The sequence below is a fragment of the Mustelus asterias genome, chromosome 13, assembly GCF_964213995.1.
Source record: "Mustelus asterias chromosome 13, sMusAst1.hap1.1, whole genome shotgun sequence".
Lineage (NCBI taxonomy): Eukaryota > Metazoa > Chordata > Chondrichthyes > Carcharhiniformes > Triakidae > Mustelus > Mustelus asterias.
Window position 1 is genome coordinate 64,929,961 of NC_135813.1, and position 14,467 is coordinate 64,944,427.

The following is a 14,467-nucleotide window of genomic DNA, read 5'->3' on the forward strand; positions in this document are numbered from 1 at the left end:
CATTTGATTCGATTTATTATTGTCACATGTATTAGCATACAGTGAAAAGTATTGTTTCTTGCGCACTATACAGACAAAGCATTCCGTACATAGAGAAGGAAAGGAGAGAGTGCAGAATGTAGTACAATCATAGCTAGGGTGTAGAGAAAAGTCTGAGGTCACGTACCAACCGACTCAAGAACAGCTTCTTCCCTGCTGCCATCAGACTTTTGAGTGCAGAATGTAGCGTTACAGTCATAGCTAGGGTGTAGAGAAAAGTCTGCACCTACCTCGAGGTAAGTCCACTCAAAAGTCTGAGGGCAGCAGGGAAGAAGCTGTTCTTGAGTCGGTTGGTGCGTGACCTCAGACTTTTTTTGTCTCTTTTTAACCATTGGGGTCGTTTGAAATATTAAAGGAAAGACTATGAGTGATCAGGGGCAGATTGCCTCTGGTCAAACTCACGATGATGATTGTCCAGCGGTATTTCACCCAGACTTTAATCCACTCACAGGGGTATTGCTACTTCAATCCGCGCTTGTACCCGGAGCAGAAAGCAAATATGATCCAACCTTTACGTAAGTGGCAATGTGTGTGATTCCGGGCGTCAGTCAAACGTAATGTAAGTGGGCCAGGGGAGAGGAGCACTGATGAATTTGGCTAACATTCCCCCCTCTGTGGGATTGTGTTTGTGTCACATGGGTGGAAGCAGATTTGTTTTTATAAAGGACAGGCAATCCTGTGTCCTGCCTTCAATGTACATCAGGGATAAGATCCGTCACTGAGGCATGGTTCATAATAAATTCTAAACCTTTCCCAGCTCCGATCAGACATGAGTTCTGCCATAGCAAAGAGCGACTCCAAGACTTCGCTGCTGAAATGTGGAGCTAGGAGAGGGGACTTGTACCTGGAGAGTGTGCCCCGCAGGAGAGGCTGCCGCGACCGCCTCCACTCGGATGCTGAGCCCGGCCAGTGGCAAGGAGCGGCTGAGGAGCCGCTTCCCGGGGGCGGATCGGCCAGGGGAGCCGGCACCGCGGCCAGGGCCAAGGCGGGCAGGAAGCGCGGCGGCACGGCGGGGAAGCCGCCTCCTCCTCCGGCGGCGGGGGTGCCGGGCGGCCGGGCGGAGCGGGCGGGCGGACACGGGGAGCGCAAGGAGCGGACGGCGGGCAAGGCGTCTCGCTGCAGGAAGGGCGAGGGGCAGCCGGCGCGATCCCCGCCGCGGCTGCAGGGCAGCGGCAGCGAGTGCTCGCTCATCACCGGCTCGGCGTCTCCCTCCTCATCCAAATCCAGCAAAGGCAGCAGCCAGTCCACAGAGCCGGAGACACACTCAGCACAGGACCTGAGTCCCATCCTAGGCTCAGTGTTTGGACAGGTAAGTGACTCCTTCCCTACTGCCACTGGCTGCCCTGGGTTTAAATGTCCTGCTTTGGGATTAAGTCCTTTTTAAAATAAAATGTTCTCTTTTGGATAAAATGTCCTTTTGGGAAAAAATGTCTAATTTGAGATTAATTCCCTCAAAATGTCTTGTTCAGGATAAAATGTCCTTTTGGCATTAAACCCTTTGTCCACTTTTGGGTAAAATGTGTTGTTTGGGATTAAATGTCCAGTTTAGGATTAAATCCCCTTTAAGAAATGTTCAGTTTGAGAAATGTCCTGTTTGCCCCTCACAGATTGAATAAATCCCCATGGTCAAACACTGATAGTGCGCTGGGAAATATTCGCACGGGGTTGATATTGCTGTTACTCAGTGTACATGCACTAAGTGTCTATGTAAATGTATAACTGGCACCGAGATGGAGAGTGGAGTCCGGGGCAGCTCACCCATTGAGCTGGGAGGAGACAACTGTTGAACTTTTTCCCTGACTCTGCTCCCTGGGATTTGGGGGAGGGTGACAGAAACATTCCCAATTCCAGCAAACCAGACACTTCCACCGAGCCCACTGTTTGATAAATCTTCTAACAATGTGAGATCTCCCACATCACAGTGACTGGATTTATTCAATTATTAATGTGTCCGTTTGATTTTAATTTTCTGTCCCCTCTTGTGCAATGTGACAGTTGTTCTGTCACTTTATCCTCCCTGGGCTGGATGATTGGGGGGGAGGGGGGGGGGGGTTGATCATTAACCAAGCATCCACCTTTCTGCATCTCAGTTTGAACCCATGTTCGCTTGCTCGAGAGCCTGTGTTAATAATGAACCTGTGACTGTATCAAACTCTCTGTAAATGCATTACAATGATATGCAAAGTGACAGCAATGCACCCGGGAATTTGTGTGACATTAACTGGCGGAAGGTCAGTTTAAACATGCGCAGCGAGCACCAAGTTCCTGGCCAAGTTCTTGGCGACATTGAGTGGTTCTTGTTCAAACTTGAGCCGCGATCCGCAACTTGCAGTGAAACTCAAGCCAGCGCTGTTTGTATTCACCACAATTGTTAACTGAATCAAACCCAGTTTTGTGTGTGTGTGTGGGTGGGTGGTCATCCTTCTCCTGTATTCGGAGGCTCCGGGCTGAGATTGCTTTCTTCCCTGCCCTTCAGGCTGTTACCTTCGGCCAGGCTCCCCCTCTCACCTCCGTGCACCCCCCCCCCCCCCCCCGCCGCCACTTCACCGCTGTCTGGAATGTAACTGTGGGCCAGTTAAAGGGGCAATGCCTTCATAGAGATTAGGAGGAAAAGGGGATAGTGAAAGCAAATGGGGGGGGGGGGGGGGGGGGGAGATCCAGATACCTCACCAACTCAGTGGGTAAGGCGAGCTGGGCTATTTTACTGTGTAAGGCATCACATCCGAGAACACCTGGGGTCCAGACTTGGACTTCCCAGCAGAGATCCTTGGATAGGAACCAGGAGTGGGCAACCTGAATCTGATATAGCGCCCCCCTCCCCATCCCCAGCTAAGGTCAATTGTATTGACCTTAGTGTAATCTTGGGTTCATGTCACACTACATGTAACCCCCACCATTTGGCCTGGGCTTGCAAAATCCTTCTAGCTGTCCTGGCTTGAGACAATTCACACCTCTTTAACCTGTGATTATCCCTCTCTCCACTTGCTCTGCCGGTAGCTGTAAAAACTTGATTACCTGTAAAGACTCACATTCCAACCATTATCTTGCAATGGAGTCTTTGTCTACATATGCCGTGTTTGTGAAACCTACCCCTCCATTCACCTAATGAAGGGGCAGCGCTCTGAAAGCTCGTGATTCCAAATAAACCTGTTGGACTTTAACCTGGAGTTGTGAGACTTCTTACTGTGTGCCCACCCCAGTCTAATGCCGGCATCTCCACATCATGATCCTTAGTGTAAAGTAAGGGTCAGACATACAGCATTCATGGCCAGACTTCATTGCAAGGAGCAGAGGGAGAGCAAATCGCCAAGTAGGTTTAGAGAATTTTGATTAAAGTAGGTCAAATCAGTGGGTCATTGTCCAGACAATGCCTGTCTCTCTGTGTACTCTGTTATGTCTGCGGACTGTTGATGATCAGTAAAACCCGGGACACCTTAATCAGACAAAAGACTATCTTAATATTGCTTTCTTGTAATGAATCCGTCATGCATCATTTAACCCAGTCAGATCTGGAGAAAGCAGAGGGCTACTCATATTGCCACAGTCATTGGGTAAGGCAAGGTAGGCTAGCAGTACAGGTAAATTAAACCGTTCCTCTCCATTTAGGTTTAAGGTGTACAGTTTCAAGAATTTCAGTTAGTCTGTGAGGTGCATGTTGTATCCATGTTACAGTCTTGCGAGATACTGTGCATTCATTTTGAGAAAGGAAATGGACAGCAATACAGGATATGGGCAAGTTCCCCACTGACCATTGAAATGGTTACTCATTAACCAAGCATCCACCTTTCTTCATCTCAGTTTGAAACCATGTTTGCTTGCTCTAGAGCCTGTGTTAATAATGAATGTATCCACGTTACGGTCTTGCCTGGGCCCACGACTTGCCTGGGCTTGCAAAATCTCACTAACTGTCCTGTCTGGAGACAATACACATCTGTCCCTTTAAGACTTGATTACCTGTAAAGACTCGCATTCCAATCATTATTTTGTAAATTGAGTTTGTGTCTTTATATGCTCTGTTTGTGAACAGAACTCCCACTCACCTGACGAAGGGGCAGTGCTCTGAAAGCTAGTGGCTTTTGCTGCCAAATAAACCTGTTGGACTTTAACCTGGTGTTGTGAGACTTCTTACTGTGTTTACCCCAGTCCAACATTAATAATGAATATCATTGAACAAATTCTAACCCGTTTGTAGAATCATAAAATCTTACAGCAGAGTAAAAGAGCTTCTTTGGTAAGACCATTCAGAATCTTGTATCGTCCTATCAAGCCACCCTTCACTCTTCTAACCTCCAGCAGAAAGAAACAAGCCCAGTCTGTCCAAATTTCCTCATAAGATAACCTGCACAGTCCAGGTATCAATCCAGTAAACCTCCTCTGAACCACCTATAATGCATATACATCCGTGCTTAAATAAGGAGATCAAAACTGCACACAGTATTTGACATGTAGTCTCACCAATGCCCTGCATAGCTAATAATAAAGGACAGCATTCCATTAGCCTTCTTAATTACTTGGTGCACCTGTATACTAATGTTTTGTGACTCATGCACTTGAACACCTAGATCCCTCTGCACCGCGGGATTCTGCAGTGGTTCTCCGTTCAAGTAATACTCTACTTTTGTATCCTTTCTGCCAAAGTGAACAATTTCATCTTTTCCTGTATTCTATTCCATCTGCCAGATTTGTGCCCAGAATTCTGTGGCAAGTAGCTCACCTCCTGCCTCACTAAGCCTGCTCCCACACTGCACGCCCCCGCCCCCCCACACACCCAATCAGACTTTTTTGCATTTTCTACACTTTTCTCAGTCTTCTCTCTCCCGACTCAATAGGGCTTTCCTTGTTCTCCCCTTCTACCCACCAACCTCTGGATTCAAAGGATCATTTCTGCCATCTCCAGCATGATGCCACCACCAAACATCTTCCCCTTCACTCTCCCTTCAGGAGAACTGTCCCTTCCAAAGGGACGGTTCCCTCCCTGACACCCTGGCCTGCTCCTCAGTCCCCCGCAACACCCCATCCCCTTCCCGCGGCACCATTCCATGAAAGCGCAGGAGACATAATGCCTGCCAGTTTTATCTCCTCTCCCTTCACCGTCCAAGGCTGCAAACACTCTTTCCAGGTGAAGGAGCGATTCACTTGGATCTCCTTCAATCTAGTTTACTTTATTTGCTGCTCACAATGTTGTCCCTTCTACACCGGGGAAACCAAACACAGGCTGGGTGACTGCTTTGTGGAATACCTCTGTTCAGTGCACAGGCATGACCCTGAGCTACCTGCGGCCAGTCACTTTAATATCCGAGCTTGTTCTCACACTGTCATCTCTGTCCTCGGTCTGTTGCACTGTTCCAGTGAAGTTCTATACGTTTAAGGAAGTGCACCCCATCTTTCCATGAGGCAGTTTACAGTGCTTGGGATTGAATATTGAGTTCAACAATTTTGGGTCAATCTCTGGCCCATTTTGCTTCTTTTTCTTCTTTCTTTTTTTCAACACAACCTGGTCTGGACACAACATTTCCCCTTTTTTTGCCTCATCACCATTCCCTTTGGTCCTGGCAGTGCCAATCCGTGCCTGGGCAGACCCGAGTGGAAGTCTCATTGTGGGGCAGGAAACGGGACTCATTTATTTGTGTTGGTGGTGGGGAGCTCTGGGGATGCCAGTGATGACTGTTGATGGGATGGGGGTGGGGGGTGGGGGGGGGCGGGGTGGGTGGTGAGGGGCGCTGATGCCTACATTGATCATGGAGGGGATGGGGAGAGAGGCTGGATTTAATCGTAGAATTCCCAGCTTGGGTCACTGTCTGTGCGGAGTTTGCACGTTCTCCCCGTGTCTGCTTGGTTCTCTCCGGGTGCTCCGGTTTCCTCCTACAGTCCGAAAGACGTGCTGGTTAGGTGCATTGGCCATGATAAACTTGGCCCATAGCCTTGAATGTTATGAAATTTCAAGTGCTCATCGATCTCTATTGGTGAAAGCACGAGACCCAGAAGTCACAGATTTTTAAGATGAGGAGCAAAAGAACCAAAGGCGATATGAGAGAAAAATATTTTACACAGCGAGTGGTTAGGATCTGGAATGCACTGTCTGAGAGTGTGGTGGAAACAGATTCACACAGCGAGTGGTTATGATCTGGAATGCACTGTCTGAGAGTGTGGTGGAGACAGATTCACACAGTGAGTGGTTAGGATCTGGAATGCACTGTCTGAGAGTGTGGTGGAGACAGATTCACACAGTGAGTGGTTAGGATCTGGAATGCACTGTCTGAGAGTGTGGTGGAGACAGATTCACACAGCGAGTGGTTAGGATCTGGAATGCACTGTCTGAGAGTGTGGTGGAGACAGATTCACACAGCGAGTGGTTAGGATCTGGAATGCACTGTCTGAGAGTGTGGTGGAGATAGATTCACACAGCGAGTGGTTAGGATCTGGAATGCACTGTCTGAGAGTGTGGTGGAATCAGATTCAATCAGAGGTTTTAAATTGGGCCGGATTTTCAGTCTCGCTTGTCCCAAAACCAAAAAATCCCGCCTGAGGTCAATGGATCTTTCCATGGTCCGCCCCTCGCCCGCTCCAATTCCCGTGGTGGGCAGGATGGTAAAATTCCGGTCATTGGACAATTATCTATATATTTAGGTAATTATGGAACATTTTCAGGGCTTTATGGAAAAGGTGGGAGAATGGGACTAGCTGAGATGCTTTTGCAGAGAGCTAGCATTGATATGATAGACTAAATGGCCTCCTGTGCTGTCACAATTCTATAAAATAGAGGAAGGACTTGCAGGCTGACAAACAGTCAGACAGGCTTGTGACGACACTGTGTCTTTAAGCAATGTATTTTAATCATGTTTCTCTGCAGGTTTTTCAAACAGATCTTGGTGTTTTATTGGTGCCAAAATGTCTGGAAGTGGTGATCTCTAATTGTTACTGAAGCAATATAATGGACAACATGTTTATTTTATTCTGGGTTAATGCAGTGTCCTGGGGTTTTAATGGTCCCTTGGGAGTGCTTGATTTTGGGATGCCTGGGGGACAAATGTTTTTTCACAGAAAAGTCCAAGGCTTTTGTTTTATTTTGCTCAGAAGCTGAGTAGACTTGAGACAGAAAGCAGCGCCTCTTCTTTCCCTCTCTCTGGAGTTGGAAATTCTGCTGTCTACGAGTTGCTGCTAGAAGCTGGTGGAGGCAGGCAGTATCTCTGTCTCTCTCCAGAGCCATGCCAGGACTGGGAAGCCTCAGAAATTTAATCCAACATTCAAAGGACCAAATCACAGCAGGTGTTAAAAACTTGCAAAATCCAGCATCACGTGAGCATACTTGCTTTCTGTGCCAAGTCTAGGAAGGGGTGTATGTTTATGGGGTGTTGTTTGATTTGGAACATCATACTTAGCTGGCTGTTAAGGCTTATACTGTATCATGCTTGAAACTTATAACTTGTAGAAGTTATACTAAATCTTTTTATATAGTTTAACTGTGTTCTTAAATAAACTTTTTTTGATAAAAGCTTCCTAGTGGGTCACTTGGATCATACCTGGAGTGAAGCACTTTATGCTCACCCAATGCCAAAATCAAATATAAAACTTAGGGTCTAGGCTAACTCCATAAAACACCTTGGAGTTTCTGGCCTGGGTCATAACAGGCTGTATTGTGAACACTGGTTCCCTTTAAAGTGGCATTCGGGATAACTCTGTCATTAGGACCTGTCTTTTCATGGGAATGAGGCCTACTCCTTGCTTCAGGCCTCAGTAAGTTTGTGTAGACTGACTACTGGAGTTAACCTGATGGTAAATTTAACAACCCCATTTCTAGCTCCCAACTGGTCCTCTCAGCTTTGACAAAGGGCCATCTGGACTCAAAACGTCAGCTCTTTTCTCTCCTTACAGATGCTGCCAGACCTGCTGAGATTTTCCAGCATTTTCTCTTTTGGTCCTCTTTTCCCCAATTTACAATTCAAGGAGGAGTTACCAGGAGACAGAGAGAAAGCTCCCGGTGCAGCCATGGCCCAGGAGGAATGATGATGAGGAAATGGGACATGAGGAGAAGTGGCCTAGTGGGTTGGTGTGGTAGAGCCTCGTACCTAACACTGACTGCACTAAGTTCCAGCACCGGCCCCTTTATAAGCAAACAAAGGAAGGTTCACCAACATACAAGCAAACCAGCAAGTCCTAAGAAACGGTATTTATTTCTGCTGAGACTCAGTTGTCATCTTACACCATCCTTTCCAACATTGACAGTCCACATCACAGAGAAATGGCTTGCTTCAAACTGGCTAGATAATATTGGATTAGGTTGTGTTCGATAATATAATGCTTCTGTACTTTTTCCAATTGACTCTATAAAATGTTCTATTTTCTATTTATTCTACCTGCTCCCTGGAGTGAGGCAAATAAAAGTGGCGGCAGATCATAGAATCCCTACTGTGCAGAAGCAGGCCGTTCGGCCCATCAATTCTGCACTGACAGCAATCCCACCCAGGTTCTATCCCCATAACTTCACCTATTTACCCTGCTGGTCCCTCTGACACTAAGGGACAATTTAGCATGGTCAATCCACCAAACCCGCACATTTTTGGAGTGTGGGAGGAAACCGGAGCACCCGAAGGAAACCCATGCAGACACGGGGAGAATGTGCAAACTCCACACAGACAGTGACCCAAGGCCGGATTTGAACATGGGTCTCTGGCACTGTGAGGCAGCAGTGCTAACCACTGTGCCACCGTATCGGTCACTGTTTCAAAGGATCACAACTTTAGGGGGCTTCTGTCACCACTTGTTGCGATTTACCTTGACCAGGATTGTTAAGACACCATGCAAGCTCAACGTAGGGGCAAGATGCCTTGCTCTTACCTATCCAAGGAAATTGCTGGATGGCTGGTAGCTATTCGGAGTAATGTCACATCCTGATGTTGGCTCAGGCTACCATACCGGCAATCCAGAAGGTTACGATTAAAGGAATGGACCTCATAGTTGGGTGGGTTTCTGAGCATACAGCTGGTTAAAAGCTGGAATTGCCGGTGTGCCAGGACACCCGCCAGTTTTAACCTAAACCCAGGAAAACCCCATGGGACAGATGGGTCCACTACTTAACGAAACAAACTGCTCAGTTTCTGCTTCTTTGACGTTAGATTCTGAAGTTAGCAGTGTGTGGCTTGCCCGGGTTTCCTGGAACCTGCCAGGGGAAAGAAAGCAAGAGTCAGACCATTAGATGTAGGCGCAGCAGTAGGCCATTCGACCCATTGAGTCTGCTCTGCCATTTAATGAGATCATGACCGATCTGAAATGAAAACCCTCAACTCCACTTTCCCGCCTTATTCCCATATCCTCGATTCCCTTACTGATTAGCAATCTGTCTATCTTAGCCTTGAACATACTTAACCACCCAGCCTCTGCAGCCCACTGTGGTAAAGAATACCACAGATTCACTACCCTCTGGGAGAAGAAATTCCTCCTCATCTCTGTCTTAAATGGATGACCCCTTACTCTGAGATCATGCCCCCTGGCCCTAGATTCTCACACAGGGGGACACAATCTCTCAGCATCTACTCTGTCAAGCTCCCTGAGATTCCTACATGTCTCAATAAGGTCACCTCTCATTCTTCTAAACTCCAATGAGTACTGGCCCAACTTACTCAACCTTTCCTCATAAGAAAATCCCTCCATAGCTGGGATCAACCTAGTGAAACTTTTCCAATGCCAGTATATCTTTCTTTCGATAATTGGCATTTGGTAATTGGATAAGAAGGGTTTTAGATGCTGAGATCTCATTGTTGCTCCCTTGCCTGGATTTCTATGATTCTACAATTGCAAACTTTCCTCTTTAACCTTGCTTACTTGAGGATGGAAAATGTTGCTGTCTGTTCAGTTTTACATAATTATCCTCAACTCTGCACATGACATGTCATTAAGGTGCCTTAGAGAGATCACAGATCATGGAATTCCTACAGTGCAGAAGGAGGCCATTCGGCCCATCGAGTCTGCACCAACCACAATCCCATCCAGGCCCTATTCCCCGTAACTCCACCTATTTACCCTGCTAACTCCCTGACATTAAGGGGCAATTTAGCATGGCCAATCAACCTAACCCGCACATCCTTTGGACTGTGGGAGGAAACTGGAGTACCCGGAGGAAACCCATGCAGACACGGGGAGAATGTGCAAACTCCACACAGACAGTGACCCGAGCTGGGAATCAAACACAGGTGCCTGGCACTGTGTGACAGCAGTCCAACCACTGTGCCACCGCGCCACCCCAAAAGTGGGGCTCATCCTTAGTCAGTTTTTATTGCTGCCATTGTGTTTTTGTTTTTATTTTTAAGCACAAACAAAATCTAGGAGAAAATCAAGGAGGAAAAATGCGGAGACCGTTATTGGAAATCAACAGCAAAACCCTAATAAAACAAGCACCAGACAAACATGACACAGTTTAGCGACATGACAACCAACAATTATTTACACAGTTCCACAGAGACTTTTATGGGCCTCAGCACAGTTTGAGAAGCAGCAACGTAATATAAGTTTCCATGATTACAAATTACGTGTCAAGTTATCTGAACAGTACACTGAGGTGTGCTCTGCAAAATGTTCAAATTAACGTTTGAAGTAACACATCATCTCCATGGTGGAGCACATTTTCTTTTAATATCGCTCTGAAATGGTTGGTACTAAGGTTTAATTTTGGAGTATGTCCCATGCATTGTATTGTAATCAATGTACTGAGTGTATCCATTTAAATATATATATATATACTGTGGATGCTATTGCTGTGGCTATTATCAAGGATAAAGCTAGAGGGCCCAGGTTTAAGGCGAGAGGGGAAAGATTTAGAATGGACCCGAGGGGAAACTCTTTCACACACAGGGTGGTGTGTATGTGGAATGAGCTGCCAGAGGAGGTGGGAGAGGCGAGTATAATGACAACATTTAAAAGACATTTGGACAGGCACATGGATAGGAAAGGTTTAGAGGGATATGAGCCAAATGCAGGCAAATGGGACTAGTTCAGTTTAGGAAACCTGGTCAACATGGACAAGTTGGGCCGAAGGGCCTGTTTCCGTGCTGTATATCTCTGTGGCTCTATGATTTTCCACACACTCCCATGACATTACAAGATGTGACGTGCACACTTCTGCAGATCCACACAACATCATCATATCCATCGTGCCTCAGTTACACACGCTCCCAGCCTCAGGAATGACAAGTGGAATTGGGACTGGGACTAAAGTGGGCGCAGGCTTTGATTAATTTGTTTTTGGGACGTGGGTGACACTGGCAAGGCCACATCTATTGCCCATCCTGCGGTAGCCTTATGCAGATGGTGGTGGGATTTGTCCTTGAGCTGCTGCGGTTTGAGCGGTAATGGTATTTCTGATGGTGGGGGCGAGGGGAGGGAGGTGTGGGGGGAAGGCAGTGGGGCGATGGTTCAGGGGATTAGGTGAGGAGAACCAGGATAGTGACTCAGTCACCAGGAACGAATGGCAACATGTCAGGACTGTATGCTACTTGGATGGGAACTCACTGTTCTCGATAATGTGCACTCGGAGGTGCTGACAAAGTAAGCAGGGTCAACGGGCGAGAAACCTTCAGTTCATTTTTCCATCGTGCCTGATGTCCATTGGTAAAATGGATGGTGGTGATCACAAAACCAGATATAAATGTTGCGACTTGGATTTTATCAGTGGTACAGTGGCACAGTGGTTAGCACTGCTGCCTCACAGCGCCAGGGACCCGGGTTCCATTCTGATCTTGGGTGACTATTTCCTGGAGGAAATCATGGACCACCCAATGGAAGCCCATGGTCGCTTATGGTGTCTGAAGGAGGAGGAGAGCTGGTATTCTAACCTCTGAAAAACTTCCTGTGATCACAATTCAAACAATCCCTACAGTGCAGGAGGAGGCCATTCGGCCCATCAAGTCTGCACCGACCACAATCCCACCCAGGCCCTATCCCCATAACCCCATGCATTTCGCCTAGCTAATCCTCCTGAGGTTAAGGGGCAATTTAGCATGGCCAATCCATCTAACCCGCACATCTTTGGACTGTGGGAGGAAACCGGAGCACCTGGAGGAAACCCACGCAGACATGGTGTGCAGACTCAACACAGACAGTGACCCGAGGCCGGAATTGAACCCGGGTCCGGGGCGCTGTGCCACCGTAAATTCCATCAGCTACAGTGTTGGGATTTGAACCCATCAGCCTCTGGATTAGTTAACCCAGTGACATTACCACCACACTACCATCTCCCCTAATTATCCTGAAGTGTCACCTGTAGGGAAAACCACTGCAGGCATAAGGTATCAGACTGAGAACTGAATATACTACAATTTGTCATTTGGTAGGACAAAACTTAAGTATTGCTGAAAAAAGAAGTATGTCGAAGCTTTTAGTCTTGCACTCATCAGGACATCTCACAAGAATACCATTATCAGAGGACAACAACTATTTATACCGTATGAGAAGAGAACACTGATTCGTTGGCAAGTGAAAGGTGATCGCCAGAGACGTTGCCCTGGAGCATGCACCAGTTGATGGTGACTGACACTTAACTGCCAAGCACTGTTTAAAATTTAAACCAGGCAGCTTGGCTCTGCTTGGTCAAGGCATTGCCCTGAGGAATAAGTCAGCGAATGGTGACTGCCGAATTTCTGATGAGTGCAAGATAAAAGGCTTCAACATATCTTCAAATCAGATCATCCCTACAGTGCCAGGGACCCTATAGGGCGGCACGGTAGCACAGTGGTTAGCACTGCTGCTTCACAGCTCCAGGGACCTGGGTTCGATTCCCGGCTTGGGTCACTGTGTGTGTGGAGTTTGCACATTCTCCCCGTGTCTGCGTGGGTTTCCTCCGGGTGCTCCGGTTTCCTCCCACAGTCCAAAGATGTGCAGGTTAGGTTGATTGGCCATGCTAAAATTGCCCCTTAGTGTCCTGGGATGCGTAGATTAGAGGGATTAGTGGGTAAAATATGTAGGGATATGGGGGTAGGGCCTGGGTGGGATTGTGGTCGGTGCAGACTCGATGGGCCGAATGGCCTCTTTCTGTACTGTAGGGTTTCTATGATTCTATGATTCTATGCAGAAAGAGGGCATTCGGCTCATCGGGTCTGCACCGACAACAATCCCACCCAGGCCCTATCCCGGTAACCCCACCTATTTACCCTAACCAGTACCCCTGACACTAGGGAGCAATTTAGCACGGCCAATCCACCTATTCCGCACATCTCAGGACTGTGGGGGAAAGCCCACACAGACACGGGGCGAATGTGCAGACTCCACACAGACAGTCACCCGATGCTGGAATTGAAGCCGGGTCCCTGGTGCTGTGAGGCAGCAGTGCTAACCGCTCTGCCACCCATGTCTTTTTCCTTTCAGCAATACACTCCCAATTTATTGTTCCTCATCCTTTATTTCCTCTGTTACATGGGTTATTCCATTCACCAATAGTCATTTTGGTTGGGCTGAAGCTCATCAGGCCATAAAATTTTATAACTGGTTTGAACATTATATTTAGCAATGATTAATTTTGCCACAAACACAAGTAAGCTAGAAACTAATAGCAACACATGTTTGAGGTGATTGCTGCCAATGAAAGTCCTGTATTTATTTAATCCTCAAGTTGTGAGCAACACTAGCAAGCTCACAAATATTTTACTTCCCTATTTACCCTGGGAAGGTAGCACTCCATCTGCCGATTGTTCTGGATGAGGACACATCCGAACTCAATCTCACGCAAGATTCTTGAGCTATTTATTAGGGTTTGAATAGCTGAGGTGGTTTCCTGTTGCCTTCCTTGTGGTTTTTAATCTGTGGTGTGCCTTCTCCTAGATGGGTTCCAAGTAAAGCTAAAGAATCCCTCTTGCCCTTTATAGTGGGGCAGGGGATCCCCACTCCCAGCCGACAGTTCAATAAGGTCACTGCTTGGAGCCGGCTCAAACCCCAATCTTTCAAAACCAGAGATAGAAATACCGTCACTGAACCTGTAGTCGCTCCACCTGGGCTCGAACACCCTGCTCAGCGTCCCACCCGATACTTAGAGACCAGGATCGAGTCTGCACTTCCCAGGGCTGTTCGATGTGGGGTCAAACCCACGCCGCTTTAACTGAGAGATAGAAATGCAACCACTTCGTCAAAGACTTCACAGTGGTTAGCACTGCTGCCTCACAGTGCCAGGGACTCGGGTTCAATTCCCAGCATGGGTCACTGCCTGTGCGGAATCCCCGTTTCTGAGTGGGTTTCCTCCGGGTGCTCCGGTTTCCTCCCACAGTCTGAAAGACGTGCTGGTTCGGTGCATTGGCCATGCTAAATTCTCCCTCAGTGCACCTGAACAGGCGCCGGGGTGTGGCGACTCGGGGATTTTCACAGTAACTTCATTGCAGTGTGAATGTAAGCCTACTTGTGACACAAATAAATAAACTCCAACTTGCATAACAATTGTATTTACAGTTCC

General features: G+C 47.5%; 1 protein-coding gene across 1 annotated transcript in view; it reads left to right on the forward strand.

Annotated features, from left to right (window-relative positions):
- Positions 1–686: 686 nt before the first annotated feature.
- The window catches only part of LOC144502717 (calcium-binding protein 1-like), a 105,725-nt gene continuing 91,944 nt past the window's right edge, over positions 687–14,467 (forward strand). Inside the window, exon 1 of the mRNA XM_078226957.1 lies at positions 687–1,348. Within this exon, the coding sequence (XP_078083083.1) occupies positions 809–1,348 (540 nt within the window). The 5' untranslated portion in view covers positions 687–808. The remainder of the gene's footprint in view (positions 1,349–14,467) is intronic.